Source organism: Panonychus citri, unplaced genomic scaffold (genome assembly GCF_014898815.1).
Source record: "Panonychus citri isolate SS breed McGregor unplaced genomic scaffold, ASM1489881v1 Contig00040, whole genome shotgun sequence".
Taxonomy (NCBI): domain Eukaryota; kingdom Metazoa; phylum Arthropoda; class Arachnida; order Trombidiformes; family Tetranychidae; genus Panonychus; species Panonychus citri.
Window position 1 is genome coordinate 113,491 of NW_026515445.1, and position 21,616 is coordinate 135,106.

Below are 21,616 nucleotides of genomic sequence, written 5' to 3' on the forward strand. Positions count from 1 at the left end.
AGAAAAAAAATTAATTCAATTCAAATTAGAATTTTTTTCTTCTACAAGTAATTAAGAGAATATGATGAACAATCAAGTGATTATCTGGATGATTTAAATTGATTAGAAAAGGGAAATGAACATTAGACTAATCATTATTGATCTTTTAAAATGTTTCTCTCTAATCAAAGCTACCAAATTCAAGAGGAAATTAATTGTGATTAAGAATCAATTGATTATCAACTAATCACTATTCGTAATCATCACAAGATCATTTGATTACCTTTAAAGGTGAATACCAATCATTTTTTAATTGCTTAGTAAAAAAATCAAATCATCTTCTAGTCTTTCATTGATTTTCAACCTTGTGCTAATTGTTTGTTAATTTAACCATCATGAAATTTAATTTTCTGATCATCTTTATTTTCATCATCAAAAATCATGTTGATTGTGATATTAATGATACTTGTGACTCTGGGCAGTTTAAATGTTTGAATGGTCAGTGTATTGATAGTAAATTAATTTGTAACAATTGGCCTGATTGTTATGACTTTTCCGATGAGCTTAATGTGACAGGTTGTAAAAGCAAATACAGACGAGGATTAAACTTAATTGTTCAACCATTAATTGTTGTCGATGAAGGTAACAAGCTATTGAATGATAGAGCAGTCATGCCGCCCGGTTGTCCATCTGATCTCCGTTCGTGCATTGGAACCGGATGTGGACCTGATTTTGTCTATTGTGAAGTCCATCGGCTCTGTGACTGGAGGAACGGGAAATTTAATTGTAGTAAGTAAATTAATCACCTTGGTTTAATCTCGTAATTAACTCTTGTTTCACCTCAGGTAAACAATGTTCACCTGATCAGTTCAGATGCTCATCACATTACTGCATAAATCAAACAAAAGTCTGCGATGGAAGATTTAATTGTTTCAATCATATGGACGAATTTAATTGTCGCGATAGAACTTCAATTATTAATATAACTGAAATTGACGCTCGAATGGCCTCCAGGCATAAACACTTTGTCCAAATCAACACTCGTTCACAACAATCAAATACTAATAGTTTTTGGGATGAAGCTGCGATTTCAAAGTCAATCTGGAGTTTTGTTCATCAACAATTAAATATCCCAATTCCTTAAGGAAATTAATCAATTTAACTTGAAGTAATTATCAAATTATCATTTTTGTTTCTATTTGTTTATTGTGTGTAAAGTAAATCAAAAAGTTGATCATTTAATTACTAAGATGATTCTAAATAACATAATTTAGTAATTAAATGATGATCATGTATAATTTTTTTGTTTGTTTGATGAAAAGTGGTTATATTTAGTGAGAAAAAGGGAAGATTACAATTTAATTTATATTATTAATATTATATTAATTGTTGTGGTCACTTTTTCCGAGATCGGCAATTGCAGCTCGACAATTAATAGGTTTAATTACTATTATTATGTAATTAAGTTGAAATATGTAAACAAATAAAATGCCAATTGAAAAATGTAACATTAATTATCTTGAATGAATGATGAATTTCAACTTAATGAAACAGAATTTTATCAAATTAATTGATTGCAATCTAATAATTTAGGTAAAATTTGTGCGTTTTTTATATCAATCAATTGAAGTTTCCTTTTGCCATATTAAGATATAAACCTTCCGGTTAATATGGCTTCCGGTGTTGGGAAGGTGATGATGATAACGATGATGAAGATGATGATGATGATGATAATGTACATAATGAAAATCCAATCGGATAAAAACTTGAAGATAATTGTTGTTGTTTTTTTAGATATTTGGACCCAGAAAATGATTAAATTATTTCCTTAATTGGAAAAAATAATATTAATTGTTTGCTTTCACCAAAAAAAAACAACTTAACAATAAATGGATCTATTAAATAATAATAATTAATAGATTGATTAATATGATGATATTGAGACTGGTGATTATTTTGATAATTAAATGTTAATCAAAATGTTTTGTGTCCAGTTTAATCAATTGGAAGCCAATTGTTAGGAATTCGGTTAAAGTTGTGTACTAATTAAAATCCAATTAATTGAAACTTTGTTAAGCTTTTTGTGATTTATATCGAGTTCTGGATGTTAATTGTTATGAACAATCAATGATGAGAATAGGTGATTTCTCTTTTGTCTTTATACAGAATCGGATGTCACTTTCTTAGAGCTGGTCAAGTGGGGGATGTTTTTACCGACAATGGCGAAAACTGGGCCAATAGCGTTGGCACGATATTCAGATACTGTTTCCGGTCTATTTTTTGGTTTCTTGTGGAAAATGTATTTTTCCAAAGCAGCAAAGGGAAGCTCAACTGTCACATAGAGTATGTAGGCTAAGAAAAACGCCATCACTGTTCGAGCAAGGAAGATGTTAAACTATAAGTTGGAAAAAAAGAAAAAGAGATAAATAATTGTTATGAATTGTTATGAATTCTGAAATTTTTCTTTTCGTCAATTACCAATTCGTAGTGACCAAAGTAAACCCTTTCTCGAGTTCTTCCTGTATGGAAAAGCATAAGCAGAGGGTGGACAAGGTAAGCGAGGTAACTGAGGTTACTCAGTGGACCAAAGGCATTCCAAGAGAGGAGAGAGTTGATGAAACCGCCTCGTTCAGTTGAACAGGCGAAAATGAGCCACCCAAGGGCGATCGCCCAAGCTGTACGGTGGACACTCAGGTAGACAGCAGCTTCTGTGAGGCTTGGCATGGTTCCGGCAAATGCTGAATGAGGTGCGAAGATAATTAAACTCATCATTGAAAGCGATCCAATCCATGCAATGGTTTGGGTTTTCTGTAATTAAAAAAAAAGGACAATGATTAACTCTCACAATCAACATTTCAATTTTCAAAGGAAATCAAGTTAATCAAGTTGACCATTTAAGAGATTCATCTTTCCTCTTTAAAACTAAGCTTAATTTTGAATTTTGTCAATAACTTGTGATTATGACAGTTTATTGTTAATTCAATTAAAAATCAATGTTGATTCAATTCATTAATATGTTTAACTTGATGTTAAATCTTGACAGTTTAGTAAATTGTTTTGGGAAACAAAAAGATGATGAGTAACGTTGAATTGTAATTAAATCAACAATTAGTTGCCATAAGCTTGATCTATTGAATGCTTCTTAAATTGTATCAATTATTTAATCCAATTATCATCCTTAATCCTCATAGCATATTAGTAAAATTAGTGCTATCCCTTTTCAATTGGTTACAATTTATTGACCTAATTGTAAAAGATACGAAATAATCAAATTGATTAACTATAAATTGAAGGATCAATTAACCTGATCACAATTTGATTGTCAAAATAAAAGTTAGTTAACTTTTGTTATTGTTTTTGCTTCTAATCATTTAGTCACTCAACTAATCAACATCAACAATACAGTTTGGAATAGACATTTTGAACAATTTAAATTGTTGATAAACCATTTTGATTCATTAATCGTTGCTACTCAGTTGTTGGCCTGACCCGGAAGATTAGTAATGACCTTCAACTTGTAGTCATTGATAATAATTACCTCAAGTAGTTAACAATCATTAACTAACCAACTGTGATAAAGTATTTAACTAATTTTTACAATCAATTAATTTGATTATACTATTAAGATTGTAAATTAATTGTTTTATATTTTTAAAAAAGGTAAACTGAGCAACGCAATTAATTCAGTTTACTTGATTAGTTGTATTTCTTGAAAACTCATTGAACCTCAACAAATCAGTTGTGAAAAGGATTGCAAATGAAAAAAAAACGTTTATCAACAATTGAAAGTTAATTGTTACAATCTATTTAATTACTTACCGTTGAGATCATTGAATTCTTATATTTAACTAGATAATAACCTCCAACAATGCCCACTAAATAAGATCCTAGATGATTGTAAGGCATAATGTACAAAGTTAATATACGCTGAGTGTAACTGTAATTAAGAGAGATAATTAAAAGATAATTATTAGCAATTAGTGAGAAACAATGAACAATTAGAAGGATAAAAATAAGTAAATTTTCAACATAATCAAAATTCATAATTATTCAAAGATTAGAATCAAATCAATCAAATAACATGTCGATTAAATTTGATTAACCTAAATTCATTTCAATTATTCAAATTCAATGTAATTGGAAAGTTAATCTTGTTTACAATTAACTTCTCATGAAATTTTGTTCAATGAATCTGATTAATTAAAAAAAAAGACTGTAAATTGTTACTTTAAACTTAATCTTTTTTGTTAATAGATGATCATTTTTAAAGAAAAGGTAACAATTAGGCAATTGAATCAATTTTATGTTCCTTGTTCCTTATGATTAACTTGTAACTAATATAATGATAATCAAGTTAATCATTAAATATATTGTAACGTTAGGCCAAGTTAATGATTTAAACAAAAAGTAATTAACGTTGAGAAGGTAATGGTAAATAAAAAAGAGTTAATCGATTAGTGGAAAATTAAGTTAATCAAAAAATAGCTGTTAAAATATAAAAGGAAGAAAATGAGAATAATTAAATTAAATCAATTTAACTATCGAAAAATTTTTCGTAGTGTTTTCCTTCCTTATAAAATGTTACTCTATTCGCGATCAATTATATCGCCTCGAGTGTAAATTGTTAAGAATTAACTTAATTGTAACACTATTAGTTTGATTAATCCAAATTATTTGTTTTCTTCCTTTCCAGAATTTTTTTTTCGTTGTCTGTTGATTAAGGAAAAGTAAACAAATTAAGGACCACTAATTAGCATCATCGCATCAGCTAAAAACATTGATTGATTTGATTCTAACTGGGAATTGTGAACTCAATGAAGATATTTTGATTTATCAAAGTGATGATAATCAACTCTTACTCGGTGAAAACAGCGTCAGCAATTACGGTTGGCCATCTTAAATTGTTGATTATTGTGTAAATGTAAACACCAATTCCAGAAAGAATGGTAAAGAATGAGAGTAACAAAATGGTCAATTTGGGAAATCTGTAAGAGAAAAAAATAGAGAAATTAGTCAATCATTAATTAATTGTATTTCCATTCATAAAATGTTAGTGCCAATTAAACTGTCATTGACTGGGTCAATTTACTAATTGCGACCTGAACTTTAATTAGTATTTATCTATAAATAGATAATAATTATGGATTTAAATATTTCAACAGGTTAACAGTAATATTAAGTTCAAGGAGAGGTGAAAATAGGGAGTAATCATTTTAATTTAGATGCTAACAATTTACTAATTATTTGGGAGATCGGCAAAAATCACCAGCTAATTGTGAAAACAATTAGTTGTGGTTTTAATTTTTGCAACACTTTTGATTAGGTAAACTTAGTGTTGTTTACACTTTTTGACAGATAATCACAAAAAAAGGTGATAATTTTCACTTAAATTAATAATTTTTCAACAATTAAACATTTGTTGATAATTATTAAAACTGGTGAAGTTTATAAAGTTAAAGGTAAATTTGATGTGACAATATTTTGACAAATTGTTGAGCCGGAAACAGATTAACGTAATCAAAATGATGAAGTAAATGTTTGTTTAACTAAAAACAAAAAGAATTATAAAAAAAAAACAATTTGATTTTAAAAAAATTGATAAATTATGATATCGATTTGTAAACAATGAAACAATTAACTATCATTCTAAGCAAGACAATAACTTGTATTTCATCATTTGGCCTGAATCGTTTTTCTAAACATTGATAGGAAGATTAATCCACTAATCAAGGTTGATCAGGGAAAGTTTGACAATTAGATTGATTGTGATAATTTAACATTACCTGTAAAGAATATACAAAATGATGGCTGAGAATAAATGAAATTGCATATGAGCTGCAAGGAACCAGGTATGAAGAAGACACTGTGATTAAGAATGAGAAAGATAAACAATCAATTAGTAATTAATTTTTTCTCCATGATTAACAATAATGATAATCTATTAATTGTGGTAATCTAACCAATTGATCTGGTGCGAGGAAATTATTCAAGAAGAGAATGTTGGTCCACCAGTTTTTCCTGCAAAGCTGAGCCGTATTTTCAACAGCCTGAGGCCACAATGGACCGGAACCGATAAGTGGCATGATCATGACAAGTCCAATGGTAGCCAAATATGGAGGCCAAATTCTGGTAAATAAGATAATAAATATAATGATTAATATGAAGAATTATTATCAAAAAAAATCAAACAACAATAAGTTGATTCTCCAAGGGTTAGGTTAAGATATTGGGAGGGAAAAAAATTAGTATCGAAGCTTTGATTAACATGGATAATTAAAAGACACAATTAAAACAAAGGTCAAGCGGATAAATTGTGATTATCGTCGGTATTGTAACAATATACTAATTTATTATTGTTGGTGTCAATTGGTGTTAATCTGTTGATTGATTTGCTTTTTTTTGCTCTTAATACAATACTGATCAATTAGATTGTTATTGTTGTTGTTGTGTGACTTTTTCCCTCCTTTACCTTTCAACGCAATCAAATAACAATAGAAAACCTCATTCTGTATATTGATTGATGATCGTTAATGGAAAGATTAAGAATTAGATTCAGTTCCACCATCAAACAATATTCTCATGTTGATTATAACTAATATGTAAAGTTGATTAAACCAAATGAAGACAAACAGAAAAACTATCAAAACAACAAGAAACTATATTGGCTTTTCAGTTGAATGTAATTGGAGATTAAGAACAAAAATTTGTAACAATTTATTCAAAAAAAAAAGATGAAACTGTTCACATTAATTAGAATTAACCAAATTGTAGTAAACAATTTATGTCACTGATGTAATAAAGTAAAGGTCAATGAAAGATTGTTACAAATTAAACGAAAATGTCCAAAACAATTTAGATTGGAAAAGCAAATCAATTGATATTAGCAAAAGGAAAAAGAAAATAAAATTATAAACACTCACCTCCATACTTTATGGATAAAGAAATCAGTTATACTGATTTTACCTTCGGAGACAGTTAATTTCTTCCAATTAGCATAGACAACCAATAGTCCACTGGAAAGAATAACAATGAGATTAGATTAACAGAATTAAAATCAATTGTAAACAATTTACCTGATGAAGAAAAAAGTGTTAACAGAAAGAGTAAAATTAGCGATGGGCATGAATATAAAATCATCATCAATCTCTTGGATATGTTTAAGTCGACCTATTGTTGAGAAAGAAAAACATTGTTACATTAATTATCTTCTGTTCTTTCTTTTAATCAGCCGATTAGACTAATTACTGGTCGTTAATCGTCTTGGTAAATCTACTCACGGTAATGGTGGTAATGGACAAAATCGGTATAGAAATAGGTGTGGCCCATTATGATCCATAGGACGGAAAAGAATCGGATCCCATCAAGATGTCGCAAAGGTGAAGAATAAGGTTTCTTACCAGCGTCGAGAAGTTTCTTTGTGTTTCGTTTCAAGGAGAAGGCGAGAATAAAATGTTTCCATGATCCTGTTGAAGAAAAGAAAAAAAAATAAATTAAATTAAACAGAAATTAAACAGAAATTAAAATGAGATGAAATTGAAATGAGAGATTAAAAGAGAGACAAAGGATTAGAGACAAAAGAGAAAAAAGAACAAAAATTAAATTCTTTTTTAGTCTCTTTCTTTTTCCCTTTCATTTTGATGTGAATTCCTTTTTCTTACTTTCATCTCCAATAAATAATTTCTTTTCACTTTTATGTGATAGAATTAATTCTGTTATTGTTCCAATTATAACCATTATCATGATTGCCGATAAAATTGATCTGTTACATGGAGAAAGATTTACAAAGGAGATTAAAAAAAGCGTTGGATTAGTGAGTAATCATTTTCTGTTTGGATTAACAAAATTTTACTTACATTATTGTTATTTGTGTTTTATCAATTTTCCAACCTTTTTTGGTTTGACAGTAATTAACATTAACTTCCATACCTGTTGGTTCAGCGACTGTTAATTATTACAACATGATGATCAGTTGATTAGTTTAATTAATTAACATTGTTTAAACAAATGATTATCAATCTGTTTACACTTACGGTAATTGGCAAGCTCGGTGATCTCTTCTCGGTGACAAGCTGATGGTATACAAAGACCATAACGGAAGGATAAAAGACTATTACGTGACCAGAATTCCCTAAGTGCCTGTGGTGAGATTAACAAATTACAATTACCATAAATTTTTCTACAATTTAATTTACGTTCAACAATTAGCTGTTAATTGTCCAATAATCTAATGTGTGTTCTCTTACCCTATTCCAAACAACTGAGTCTTCTGGTATGTTACTTGGTCTTCTGGCTACATCAACGTTTTCCTCAAGAGCGGCTTTAATGTCCATTACACAGTATCGACCTTCAAGATAATCTCTTTCACCGGGTGCCGATGGATCATTTGATGGAACCCTCAAGTCGATACATTGCTCGAAAGAACCAAAATCAGTTAGAGTTCCTTCCAATATTCCGCTTGGAGGTTTACCGGAAGAATCCAACACTATTAATGAAAGAAAAAAGAAGGAAAATTTTTTATTAATATTCCATTTAAATTGGAGTTTTTTGATAATTTTGCTAAGTTATGTTTTCTCCATCTTTATATTTATATTGTGATATCAATTGGAATCATTCAAGTATCAGCCAACAATCAAAAATATCTTTTAAATGGTCAAAAGGAATATAAGAGAAAAACAAAATTAATGATGGAATCGTCGTATAATATCAACACCAAACAAGAGCCACAAGGAGAGAAGACGAAAGAGAAAGAAAAGAGAACAGTGTCAATAAGAAATTAGCGGAGACTCTAATTATTGGTGATGTTAATTAACAACAATCTATCTGAATGATGAGGCTCCAAGTTCTCATTTGATTAGAATTTCTTTAAGGCAAATTGTAATTCGTTTGAATATCTTGGGTTTGCTGGTTCAACGTTCGCCGTCAATGTTATTGGTGATTGGAAATGGATAATGATGATGAAAAGCATGAAGAAAATGGGAAAGAACGAGGAAAGTGAAAGTAAACTTAATCACGGAAGAATTAACCTGATGAGATTTGGTATCTTTCAATTTTGACCGGAAGTTGTTGCCCAAATCGACAAGAAAAAAAAGAACTAATTTGTTGTGAAAAGTTTTTTTTCTTTCTTCGATTTTTATATCTCAAAACTCATCATTACAATTAATTTGATTGTGAATTGATTGTTTTCCTCTACTAATATTTTATTTTCTCTTTTTTTAGTTTTCGTTCAATTTGATGTCCTCTCTCACTCCCTTTTAATAATGTAACTTTTTTTTGCTAACTCGATAATCGGGAAGTAATCAAAACGATTATCATCAACACCATCATTATCATGATCATCTTTAACCTCACTTTATAATCATGATAATCAACCAGATTAACAACTAACGACAAATTAATACAATAATAATAATCAACATCCAACTAAAAGGTAAGTGATTCAATCGGAAAATGATTAACAATTGAATTAGGCAAATCTGTCTTATGAACGTAACCCTTAATGATTAACTTAAATGTTTTTCGAATTATTTTTATCAATGAATTATGTTTATTAATGATTACCTTTATTAGTTACCAGGAAGCTGTTGTTAATTAGATAATCACAATCAAGGAATCAACCACAACTTCAATTAATCTTTAATCTTTAATCTTTAATCAATGGATCAACTTATTGAAAGGTTAGTTTTTAACTAAATTTTTCATTTCAATTTCTACGATAATTAGATGATTTTTTTTATACTGGTTAATTGTTGTCAATCAATTGTCTCCCTTGTAGCTTATTAATTATCTCAATTTTTGATGATTTGATTAATCAGGACAATACAGATAAGATGTACAGGTAACTCTTATTTCAAATAAAAACAAAAGCAAATGAAAATGGAGACAAGATGATTAAGGAAACTTGATAATCAGGAACTAGGTAAATATTAAATAATGTTAATCACAATTAACGAAAATCTTAATCGATGTTTTCTCTCAAAAATTAATTCTTGTTTCTTTTCAGTTCAAATGCTCTAAATGGATTTTGAATACAGAACGAAGTGTCGAACCATCGAATTGATACTCTACAGGATTAATTTCGAGAAATGGAAATCAGATTGGTGACAATTAATTAGATGATCAAAGTCGACAATCAGTCAAGTTAATCTGTTAAATGATAAAAAGTCCAGACGGAAGCAAATTAACCAATATAAGTCAATCAACCTTATCAGAATTTTGTTAATTTTAATTGTTGATTAATTTTACCATCAACTAAATCATCCTAAATTGAAATAATTAATATTACGATGATTATGATTGTAAAATTGATGTCGATCTTTAAAAGTTGATCAAAATTTTGATACTATTTAACCTTACAATTAACATATTGAACAATCAACTCTACTTAACATGTTATATGAAGTGAGAATGATTAATTTAATTATTATGATTGTTAACTAATAATTGTTTTCTCGTCAACAACTTGATATTGAACTCGTACAATTAACAATCATCAAGTGAAAACTGTCGACCTTCAATTGTTGTATAATATTGATTGTTATTAGTTGATTAGTGGTTAGTAAATTGATCAAAAATATAAAGGATAAAAAATTAATCATCCAAACTAATCAACTTAACTCAAGTTGATTAACGATGAAAAATTAATCAAGACAAAAGTGACAATTGATTTGCAAATGAAAAAAATACTTTCTCACTCAAATCCATCACTATTAATTGTCGATAATTAATCAAATCGTCTCATCACGTAGTTAAACTGAACAATAGTTAATTTTTTCTCTAATTATCTTAATCAACCAAATTAACTTTCAACTAATCAAATTATTTTATTGTCTTTTTTTTCAGTTATCAACCAATCGGAGGTAATAAGGATGAGGAGGCCAAAGGTCAAGCATTTACCTGTCAATAAGTTATAAATGTTTCATACTTGACATTATGGCCTAGAAGTTAATTAACTACGAAAATTAAATTGTAGTTAATCCTTTTCCATGTCTCATCTGTAATTTATGTGTAAATTTAATTTCTCATCTCACTACCAATTGTTGACTTGATTGTACACTAATTATTTAGATTACAATCAGATCTAATGTTAATACAATAATTAACGATCTATTGTACTGATTAGATCTGATTGTTAACATTTAATAATTTGCCGTTTATCTTCATCATCTTTAATCAAATCATAACAACAATTACATAATATACTGATATTATCTGTAATCACAACCCATCGTTAATTGTTTACAATTAACAATAACTTAGCATTTGATTTGTTTCTGTCAAAACAATTTTTTTTCCTATTATTATTAACTAACAAATTTACCTCCCAAAATTAACTGTTCACAATCATAATTGTTATCCATTCAGTTTAATTTGATTATAATTTAAATAATTCACAGTTTGTACTTGATGATAACTGAAAGAAGTGTTAAATTATAATAGTTAACAATAATTCATTTAGTTGATTCAATTCAGACAGGAAGTTGATTAATATATAAATATTATTGTTTATTAAATTACTTTTGGATGAATGAAGATAATTTGAAAATTGAATAATGTTAATTAACTTATGACCTCAAATTTGTTACAAAATCAAATTGAATGAGTAGTGATTGTGATTTGTAATAGTTAATCAACCCTATGGTTAATTACCATCAATGGAAATACAAAAAAAAAATTAAGTCTCTTGCTCATTCAAATTGATAATTGAACAATCAATAATAGCAATTAAGATTAATGTAATCCATTGAATGATTAACAATTAACGATTCAAGAGGCTTTTTAACAAAGTTGTTTAATCAAAAAAGGATCAAAACTGGTCAATGATTTAAGTCAAAGGATTCAATTGTATTCCTATGGGACTGTTAACAATTAAGGAAGTGAATGAAGCAAAGACAATCAAGTAACAATTAAAGTGAACTATTAACTTAATAAATTATTTGTAGTAAAATAAATCACGAAGAAAACCGGTAAACAAATCAGGTTCGAGGTCAGATTTAAGTGATGATTTACAAGAGAGAGAAAGTGAAATGAGAGAGAAAGAGCCTTAATTTGATTTGGAAATTAAGAACTGAATTCAGGATAAATCAGAAAAAAATGATGAAGATAAGAAAGAGAAAAGAAAGAGACCGGAAGAGCAAATTTCTTCCTCACAAACACGACTGACTCTCTCTCTCTCTCTCTCTCTCTCTCTTCTTTCTTTCTTTCTTTTTGTAACAGTTTACTTTATGATTCGCTAATTGTGGCCATGATTAACTGCAATATTCGCGGTTAATTATCTGATAGAAACCATCAAATGACCACCACTAACTTTTTCTCTTTCGATCTTCTCGATTCATCAACTAACATGATTTTCTTTCTCTTGTTTTTTTTTCTTAATTCTAAACTGGAATTATCTTCCGCACTAAGAGTAGGACGCTCACATTATCCATCAATTAGAAAGAGATTTAAACATTGACTTTGCAACTTTAAACTCTGGGTGACCTTAAACTCGATCGTTAAGACGGATTATGGCGATTAGGGAATGAGATTAAAAAACAAGGAGATTAGTTAACTGATCTAATCACAAGATCATGAATGGAGTAATAAAAATGCCGATAATCGTAACGGTGAACTTACTTCTGAAAGCCCAGTCTTTTCCTTGTTGAAGTCCACTGGTCAGCACCATGAAACTATTGGCACACTGAGCGGATACATTGGCCTCCATGCCGCTTTGAACTATCGTTGGTAGAGCGGCTTTTAACATTTTACCGACGGAATCTTTGAGGAAATTGAGGAGCATTTCCAGAGCTTCCGATTCGGTGGATGATTTAACTGACGGAGAGGACGAAGATGGTGCCGATAGTTGGGCTGATGACGAAGATAATGATGAGGAAGATGACGAATCGTTGTAATCGTTTTCATCGTTACCTGATTCGTTTGTTGGGTCGGAATTACCTGTGACTTGGGAACCATTGGTGGTAACGATTGAGTCTAAAGTTGATAAATCGGATGAATTAAATTCATCATCTGAATCAATTTTCCTAATTGAACCTGTTTCAATTGCGGTCATTGATGATCGACTTGCATCTTCACCTATTTCATAATCAACAGCTGATGTATCGATTATGAAACTGTCATTGGAAGGTAAATTATTACCACTATTGATTTCGGTTAAATTAACTAATCTGGTTAAATCATCGATGTTTTCATTTTTAGTCCGTTGGTCTTTTTGAGATGTTAAAAGTTGACCTGATTCATTGGACTCACTCTCATCGGTTGGACTCAATGTTTGATTATTGCTATCGGTTGATGATGAATTCAATGAATCCACTACGAGACAACAACAAAGCCCCAAGGCCAAAAGGATGGCGACATTTGTTTTAATTGGTTTCATTACACGAACACAAAAGTTACGCTGATGATGATTCGCAATTGTTGTTGGTCAAAATTTCACGAGAAAAAACTTATCGAACGTATTTATCGTTACAACGAAAAATAAACAACAAACAAAAGTTTAGACCTTAATTGCTGGTCTGATTATGTTGACGATTAAATAGATTTTCAAATCAATATGATTGTATTTTGTTAACTGTGATGATTTTAAATTGTAAAGTAAAACAAGAGGAAAAAAATGTAAGGAAAAGTCAATTGATTAGAAAATTGGAGAAATTAGAAGAAACTTTTTACCGTTAATTGTGTTTATTATTGTAAAAACTTTCGCTATTCAATCAGACCCGTTTAAGGCCTGTTTTGAACGTTCGTTAATGAGTGAATGAAAGTTAATCAAAAAGCGATTTGATAAGATGGCGACTCCTTGATTCGATTTACTCAATATTATGTCACTTTCTCTCTCATTCTCTTTCTCACTCGATTACTTTCTCTCTCTCTCTCTCTCTCTCTCTTTCTCCTCCTTTCTCCCTCTCCCTTTTTTTCGTGAATACGAATTTATAATTTGTAACCTGTCTTTTGGCTTTCTCGTTGTTTCAAGTGTGCGATGCTTGATCTTAACCTAATTGAGTGAGAGAAAGAGACTCAAATGAGCGCGTTTACATTAATCAAGTAAAAGATTGAACATAATGGAGAATATTCAATCAAATGTTATTTTCGTTTTCAGATTTGATTGTTTTCTATTAAAGTCTGTGTTTACATATCGGATTTGAGTTGATCTCACAATTCTCAATGAAAATTAATAAAGATTAGATACTTTTTTTCTCCTACTGAATATGTGGTGGTTTATGTTGAATTAGAGTTTGTCTATTGTTTCATGTAATGTAAAGAAATACGAATGTAATATAATGAATGGATAATGAAAATGATAAGCAATTTTTGGCTCAGCCAACGGAAGTGAAAAAATGAACTAATATAAATCTTGAAAATTAATCTTTTTGGTTGGGCTATAAGTATCTTCTTTTAAAGTCGCACTGGAGATTTTGGCTTTGAACATCTAGAAGATTGGTCAGTATGACGAACACTTTTACTAGAAATCGTTGTATTGTCTGTTTAAAGATTTCGCGTCGATCGAACGAGTGGTCAGAACTGTGTTTGGATAATTTCCTGATCCAACGGGAACGATTGGTTGGCTATTCAATGGGAAATGATGAGATTTAACACTTTTGATTGAAGAAGAGAAAAAAAGAAAAGAAAATTTGTAAAAAATTTCCAACAAAATTAAGATGTCAGGAAGGGATTGACAGGATTGAGATTTCAGATCACAATGAGACAATTTAATTACCTGTCGATGAAGTTATTTCCGCGCGACAAAAATTGATCAATTGTTGATTGACGAGTTGCCGGGATGGTTTGAGGATAATTCCATGGTTTTACATTCTCAATTTTGACTCGGTCTTGATCAATTCTTGGTTTGTTAACCTGAGCCAAACTGTTGAAAAATGAGAAAAAGAATCAAGTTTTTTAGTTGATTAAGTTGAAAAGTTATTTTTTTCTACTTCAGTGTGAGTACTTACTTGTGTGAGACATTGATTCCCATCTTTCTCATCTCTGAGGTGAGTCCATTTTCATTTACTTCAGGAAAATTTTTCACTTGAGGAATGAAATTTTTATTGTTCACATATTGTCGAGTTTTCTTTTCATACTCATCGACATCCAAATCGTCACTCCAATCGACATTAGCAAGACTATGTAAAGAAACAACACAAAAAGGTAAATTAGCATTGGAAAATTAGTCAAGTTATGAAATGAGAAATTTACTCTTCATCTTTTATTCCAACGTCATGAGAATCTGGTTTTCCTTTTACAGGGAATTCGTGGTAATCATCGTCAATTGGCTCCTGTTTTATGGTCGCGTACATTTGCCTGAAATTAAGGATAAATTGAAAGAAGATTTTAATCAACAGTAAAATATAAGAATAAGTCTATGTTGACAATTTACCTGGTGACATTAGTTGAACAGTTTTTCTCAAGAAATTTTCCTCGCTTCTTTAAACAGGAAACCAATCGCTTAAGACGCTCGTTCTAAATTGTGAATTTGGAAAAAATTATTGTTAATTTTGTCTGCGAATGGAAAAAGAATCAAAGTTTAGAGTGAAAACTCTTTACCTCTTTGAATAGATGTTGAATTAAATATTCACTTTGATCACTTTGGAATCGAATTACTTTGGTGAAACTCATGAGGTTCCTTTTCAAATCCTTGAACAGCATTTGCGTTGATTCGGGCATATGCTTGGTGATGTTCATTTTTGAGAACTTTCGTTTACATATCTTACAATTATCTCGGTTGCCTAATAATAAGGAGAAAAAGGAGAAAAACAAAAGAGAAGAAAAAAATTGCAGAAAACAATTAATTCGGGTAAATTAAATGAACTAAAATTAAGACAGAAAAAAGTGACACTTACCATGAGGAAGACAATTTGAACAATAAACATGGCCGCAGCTCGTTAATGAAAACATTCTGTCCTTATTGAAGAAAGTGTAACAACCATTACAAAAGATTCGGTACATTGTTGAAAATCAAAAATCAACCGAAACAAAAAACAATATATTTAAACAATCAACAATTTGACTAATTAAAGGTGAATAATTGATGATAGAAAAAAAAATCAAATTATTCCAATTGAATGACTGTCAAAACGCCAAAATTTTTCTTTTCTTTTCGTTTTTACACAAAAAGCTATTGGAGGTAAAGCTTTTTATCGCACTCCCGATGATGGAATTAAATATCTCAGGTAATTTAATTCACTTAAATTTTGATTAATTGAGAACAATTGATTCCGTTGATTGACACAAATGTTGATTTTAAACTAAATTAAGATTAGTTAATGTTGAGATTATAGATAAAACTGTCAATAAACAATTGACCAAAAAGAGAACAAAAAAAAACCTCAACCTCAACAGTGGAAATTATTTAATTAAAACTGTGATTACGTTTAACTGTCGATAATTAAACTGATTGTATATTGATTGATGGTTTGTTAATCAACCAGAATTAGAATGAAAAACGAAAATCTACAACAATTAAGGTGATTGATTTGATTAGAAAATAGATAAGAATCAAAATTGAACTAATTCAACAGAGGAACAATTAATCACTAACAGAGAGAAAGAAAAAAAGGAAGAGTTAAATTCGTCGAATGTGCTGCCATCTCTTGGTGGAAAAAGAAAATAATTTTAATTCTCTTCTCAATTAACTGATTAATTGTTTCGTTAACTTGATGTTTGAATAATTGAATAGAAAATTGATTAGTTTTAAAATTACAATTGCGAATTTTTTATCGAATAATTTACAATTAGATTTGAGTGTCATATTGTTGGTATCACAATTTTCCTTGTTAATTGATACAAAATTTTGGTGAATTTTTAATTTCTCCTTAATTGTTAATCTAATCAACTTTTTGGTGGTTCCATTGATGAATGTGACCTCTTATCATGTAGGTACAATTAAGAAAAGGCAAGTTATCTTTCACTGGGAGAATGTCAATTGTTTTAAAGTCGGTGAAAAAAAAGTACTAATCACAATTTGTATTTACAATCAGGTCGCTAATTAAGCTTTAAATAAAGTTGATTAACCAAATTTGGCAACAATTAGAGTAAAACTTTAAATGGAAAAGATTTTTTTGTCTACTCTTGATTCCAATGAGAAGAATTTGGAAAAAAATTTACTGTTTTTCTCTTTCGATCTTTTTTTTTAGGTTGATTGTTTTGACCAATCGATTGCCATCATGTCCCATTGTTGACTTTTAACGGGTGAACATTTATTCAGCGTTAATTTCCTTCGATTAATTCGATCCAGGTCAAGACAAAGGCCACTTTTAACATGAAGAATACGTTTATCATCATGTGAGAATCTCCATTTTTGTCTAGTAGATTGAGAACAGGCAAGAAGTAAAACCGACGGATCGGTGTCCGTGTTAATCGCATCCAAACAGATCGATTCGTCCGTTAAAATGGTTCCTTGTTTAGTGTAAACGAAACATTGAGGTGAATAAGTTTCGATTGCACATCGATCTAAATCAACTTGGCCAACCCCGTTACTCGACGAAGGTCCACCATCGGCATTTGGTCTCTGAAGACATTCACCAAGACCAATGTTACGAATTTTACCAAACCATCTATCATGAGTCGGGAAAAAGTGTTCAGGCCAAACGTTATCCAAAAACCATGAGAAACTTTTACAAGATAAACGTTTCTTAAGCTCTAATCGTTGGGTTAAATTGTTTAATTTATCGGGTATTTGACTTAGATCTTGATTTGATGCAGATGAACCTTCACCGTAAATTGTTTTCATCATGATTGGATTAATTTTGTAAAAGAAATTGAGATAATCAGGATCCATCCAAACATGTAAAACTCGAGCCAAATTTGTGTATAAAACACCAGTAACTCCATCGGGCCTTGGGAAGGTGTATGGTGACGATTTTCGGAATAAATGAGCGACATGGGAACAGGGAACAATTTCCATGGTTCCACCACATTGCCAAACTCTCAGGGAAAGTTCAATATTCTCACCACCCCAAATATCCATCTGATCATCATAAGAACCAATGGAGTAGAAATATGATCGATCAATGGCAAATAAGCCACCAGCCATGATGGGAGTTCGAAATGGTTGACTAGCTTCGGAAGAATCGGGTTTTTTAATTCGAGATAATTCAGCTTGACCAATGGGATACCAGCGGAAATGAAGGTTCCAATTGATTCCACCCCAATGTAGCTCAAAACTTCTTGCAAAAGCAAAAGTTTCCTCATGGATAATATCGATGACCGGACAAACGACCCGTTTAGGATCGGATGCAATTCGATCGAGAAGAGGTTCTAACCAACCAGTTGTAGCCTCGCAATGAGCATCAAGAAAAGTTAACACTTGACCGGTCGCTTTTTCCGCTCCAATCAGACGAGCTTTAATCAATCCAATTCTCTGAGTGGAACGAATGATCTTAATTGGAATTGAAGATGATAAAGTTAAATTGTTCATATAATGATCTAGTTCGATTCCAAGAAAAGTTCGAGTACTCGCATCATCGACCATAATTATCTCTTCCAAAATGGATTTCGGTGAAGTTTTAATGACCGAATGAACAGTTCGAACCAAAGTTGACCAAGCTTCGTTGTGAAAGACAATGATGATACTCGATTTACCTAAAGGTCTATCGTAAATCCTTTCTTTACAACTACAGGAGAATCAGATTTGTAGAAGAGGAGAAAAAGCAAAAATATTAAGTTAGAATTTTCTTTTTTTTCTAAATAACCTCAGGTGAGCTAAGTGGGCGTTGTGAGAAGAAGATGAAGATGATGATGGATATGAAGATATAAAGATAGAGCTTCAATGAGAGCGGTTGAGTGATCTCTCACAAGAGAGAGAGCCTACAATGAATTCTCAGGCTAATCAGCAGAACACAGGTAACCATTTTTTTCACTTCAAATTCCCTCTGAGAAATTAATCTCTCCTAAACATTTCTCCTCAAGATTAACATCATGATGTGTAAAGAAAACATAAAGTATCAAATAGAGAAGCGAGAAAAAAAAACTCGCCACAAAGTTTGATTTCTACCTTGAGGTCAATGTTACCTTAGAATCAATTGAAATGATTGTTCTCAGCAATGGTTAATCTTCCAGTGATTAACTCATCATGATATTCATTGAGTTAGTTTATCATGAAAGAGAAAACCATTTCAACCCCTCATCGTAATATCTGAATTTTTCACCTTTTTTTTCATGATATTAACGCTCAACAAACGGTGGGAATCATGAATTCTGGTGATAATTAAGGTGACAACAAAGAGAAAAGGTAATTTTTAACTATTACCTTTGTTTCCGGGGGTCAGGAAGTGACCGGTCAACTGAAATTCTGTCTGAAGCAACGATATTGAACTTGTTTATATGATACAAAATTTTCACCTTCTGTTGTTCATGTTGAGATATATAAACAGGGGATCCATGTTCACCAGCCCTTGGAATTGGATTATAATTGTTGCTATTAAGAATTTCTAAGGGAAAAAAGGTCAATTGATTAGTTTGATTATTGACTCAACAATCAATTAAATTTACCTTGCGACAGATTGGCCGATCCTAACCAAGGTAAACTTTTACCATTATATTGACCAACGATAACATGGATTCCCTTTTTATCAATGAACTCTTTTTGTAATTTAGATTCACTTAGCATAATCATAACATTAGGATCTTCATCAATTGAGTCTAAATTGAGAAAAACAAAGCAAAATGAACAATTAATTAGCAGATCGATTGATTGGATTTCCAATGGAAAAAGTTTGCTAATATCGTTAGCGAGTTAAAAGAGATTGAGAATAGATTTGTCAATAGATGGACTATTAATTGGTGGACTTTATTAGTTTTCTAGTATTGAAAGACTAGTTTAATTGTTCAATCAATTGATTCTTACCTTGATTACTTTGATTTACATGGACTAATGAATAGAGTATAGATGAAACAATAGCGATACAAATGATTACTAGAAATGGATAAAAAATTCGCCTTCTACCCAGAAGCCGTCGGAATAATCGAGTCATCGTTAAGTTGAACAATTGACGACAATTTTACGACTAATTGTGGTTAAAGAAAATACACTAATTTAGAAGTAATTAAATCTAATGACAGGGAAAATGGAAACATATGATTTAGATGAATGGACACCAATAGATGAGAGAGACATTTGTTTACTTCAATTAGAAAAACAAATCAACACTAAGAAAAGAAGATGATGATAACAATAGATGAAGAAAACGAAATTAATTTGATTGTGGTTGATATTTTATCCATCACTTGATTAGAATCAGTTAATTAGGAACATAATATTTAGAGTGAAAGAAAACATCAACAAATAACAAGAGGAAAACATGGAAAACACCAAACGGGTCAATCTTTTAATAGACACAATCAAACAATGGAAATTTATGGATAATCGTTGATTCCATTGCAATTATCTGATAGAATTAGGGACAACAATTAAGAAGAAGGAGAAGAACAATTAATAACAATTAAGAGAAGAGTAAAACGATTGAAGAGAAGAAGAGTCAAAATGAAAACATGAAGGAAAATGTTGATCTCGGTAAATTGGCGAAAACCAGTTTACCAAAAAAGAGAAAAGAATAAAAAAAAACTCTTTACCTGTGATTCTATTAACGCCATCTAATGTTTTATTCCGCCATTTCTTATGGTCACTTGCCGGTCACTAGACGATTAACACGATTGTCGAATAGCTCGTTACATTAGATTGATTTCGTTGAGTCGTTTACAATTTTCATTCTTGGTTCGTGATCAATTCAAAGTTTCCAAGTTCTTAAAACTTTTTCCTTTTCCTTTGTTGGTCATCACGATCAATGGCTTAGAGTTTGATATTCGTGAAAAACGTTACAGAAAAAAGAGTTGGATAAGTTTATTATTGTTCGGCTTTTTCGATTAGCTAAATAGAGTATTGTCACTTTAGCTGAATAGAAATGGTCAAAAAACTGGATTCTCGTCGATTCGTCATACTTGTAGGTTCATTTTTCGAAATAAATTCGAGATTATTATTTATACAAAGAAAGAGATGATATTTTTCGAAGTCGAAGCTCTTCGAACGAAATTCCAAGTCAACGGGAGAAAATTGTGAATATCGAAATTCGTGTAGATGATTCAAATCGAATTTATCTTAGATATTTTAAGACTTCGATGAATTCGTAAGTATTACAACTTTAATCGATTGACTTTTCTCTGATTAAGTTTTATTGTTTCTCTTTTTTTCTCTCTTGTCGTGATCATGTTAATTCGCGTATTGGATTAACTCGAATCTTTATTGGTTTTGGTCATCGAATTGTCTATGACCAATTGAACAATATAAGTTCGAGATATTTGATGGTCTAATGGGATTGAAAGGTAAAATCTATTACAAGAACGAAGGGAACAATTGCGAAAATTTAGAATTTTAATATTAAAATTGATTGAAAGAAAATTTCGTTTATTTGTTAGAAAAAACTGTTAAGATGAAGAGAAAAAGTTTAAGAAGTTAAAAGATGATGATGGGAGAAGAAGAAGAAGAAGATGATGATGATGAGAAAAGAAGGCCCGGAGTCTCTCTTACCTTTTCTTTCTTACTTGACCTTCTCTTTCTTTCTTTCTCTTTACCAGTTTTTTTTCTCTCTCTTCTCTTTATTGGGTAAGAAGAAAAAGATGAAGTTCGGGTGTGCACTAACTTTTCTTTTCTCCCTCA

The 21,616-nt window shown here is 30.5% G+C and overlaps 4 protein-coding genes and 1 long non-coding RNA gene across 9 annotated transcripts; 2 read left to right on the top strand and 3 right to left on the bottom strand.

Annotated features, from left to right (window-relative positions):
* Window positions 1-210: 210 nt before the first annotated feature.
* On the top strand, window positions 211-1,487 carry LOC128397894 (prolow-density lipoprotein receptor-related protein 1-like). The gene is made up of 2 exons (XM_053358669.1): window positions 211-768; window positions 825-1,487. The coding sequence occupies exons 1-2, from the start codon at window positions 375-377 to the stop codon at window positions 1,121-1,123; spliced, it is 693 nt and encodes a 230-aa protein (XP_053214644.1). The 5' UTR covers window positions 211-374; the 3' UTR covers window positions 1,124-1,487.
* Window positions 1,488-1,546: 59 nt separating this feature from the next.
* LOC128397887 (nose resistant to fluoxetine protein 6-like) lies at window positions 1,547-13,846 on the bottom strand. Its single transcript, XM_053358662.1, has 14 exons — window positions 12,592-13,846; window positions 8,223-8,461; window positions 8,010-8,115; window positions 7,833-7,920; window positions 7,638-7,738; window positions 7,257-7,442; window positions 7,053-7,146; window positions 6,900-6,992; window positions 5,940-6,105; window positions 5,763-5,842; window positions 4,839-4,964; window positions 3,799-3,916; window positions 2,458-2,787; window positions 1,547-2,374 (listed from the first exon to the last, which is right to left on the bottom strand). Exons 1-14 carry the CDS (start codon window positions 13,346-13,348, stop codon window positions 2,138-2,140), a joined length of 2,721 nt encoding a protein of 906 aa, XP_053214637.1. The 5' UTR covers window positions 13,349-13,846; the 3' UTR covers window positions 1,547-2,137.
* On the top strand, window positions 8,473-12,804 carry LOC128397896 (uncharacterized). Of its 5 annotated transcripts, none has more exons than XR_008327022.1 (5): window positions 8,473-9,406; window positions 9,547-9,653; window positions 9,752-9,895; window positions 9,980-10,983; window positions 12,387-12,804. It is a non-coding gene; the product is annotated as an uncharacterized LOC128397896 (long non-coding RNA). The 5 variants fall into 5 exon arrangements; XR_008327025.1 differs by having other exon boundaries at window positions 9,980-10,882; XR_008327023.1 differs by lacking the exon at window positions 12,387-12,804 and having other exon boundaries at window positions 9,980-10,530; window positions 10,819-12,153.
* A 182-nt stretch (window positions 13,847-14,028) lies between the features above and the next one.
* LOC128397892 (RING finger protein nenya-like) lies at window positions 14,029-16,485 on the bottom strand. The gene is made up of 7 exons (XM_053358666.1): window positions 15,807-16,485; window positions 15,511-15,692; window positions 15,344-15,426; window positions 15,163-15,267; window positions 14,919-15,089; window positions 14,687-14,833; window positions 14,029-14,564 (listed from the first exon to the last, which is right to left on the bottom strand). Exons 1-7 carry the CDS (start codon window positions 15,910-15,912, stop codon window positions 14,432-14,434), a joined length of 927 nt encoding a protein of 308 aa, XP_053214641.1. The 5' UTR covers window positions 15,913-16,485; the 3' UTR covers window positions 14,029-14,431.
* A 121-nt stretch (window positions 16,486-16,606) lies between these two features.
* Window positions 16,607-20,481, bottom strand: LOC128397890 (polypeptide N-acetylgalactosaminyltransferase 13-like). Its single transcript, XM_053358664.1, has 4 exons — window positions 19,811-20,481; window positions 19,456-19,605; window positions 19,214-19,394; window positions 16,607-18,578 (listed from the first exon to the last, which is right to left on the bottom strand). Exons 1-4 carry the CDS (start codon window positions 19,935-19,937, stop codon window positions 17,096-17,098), a joined length of 1,941 nt encoding a protein of 646 aa, XP_053214639.1. The 5' UTR covers window positions 19,938-20,481; the 3' UTR covers window positions 16,607-17,095.
* Window positions 20,482-21,616: the final 1,135 nt, after the last annotated feature.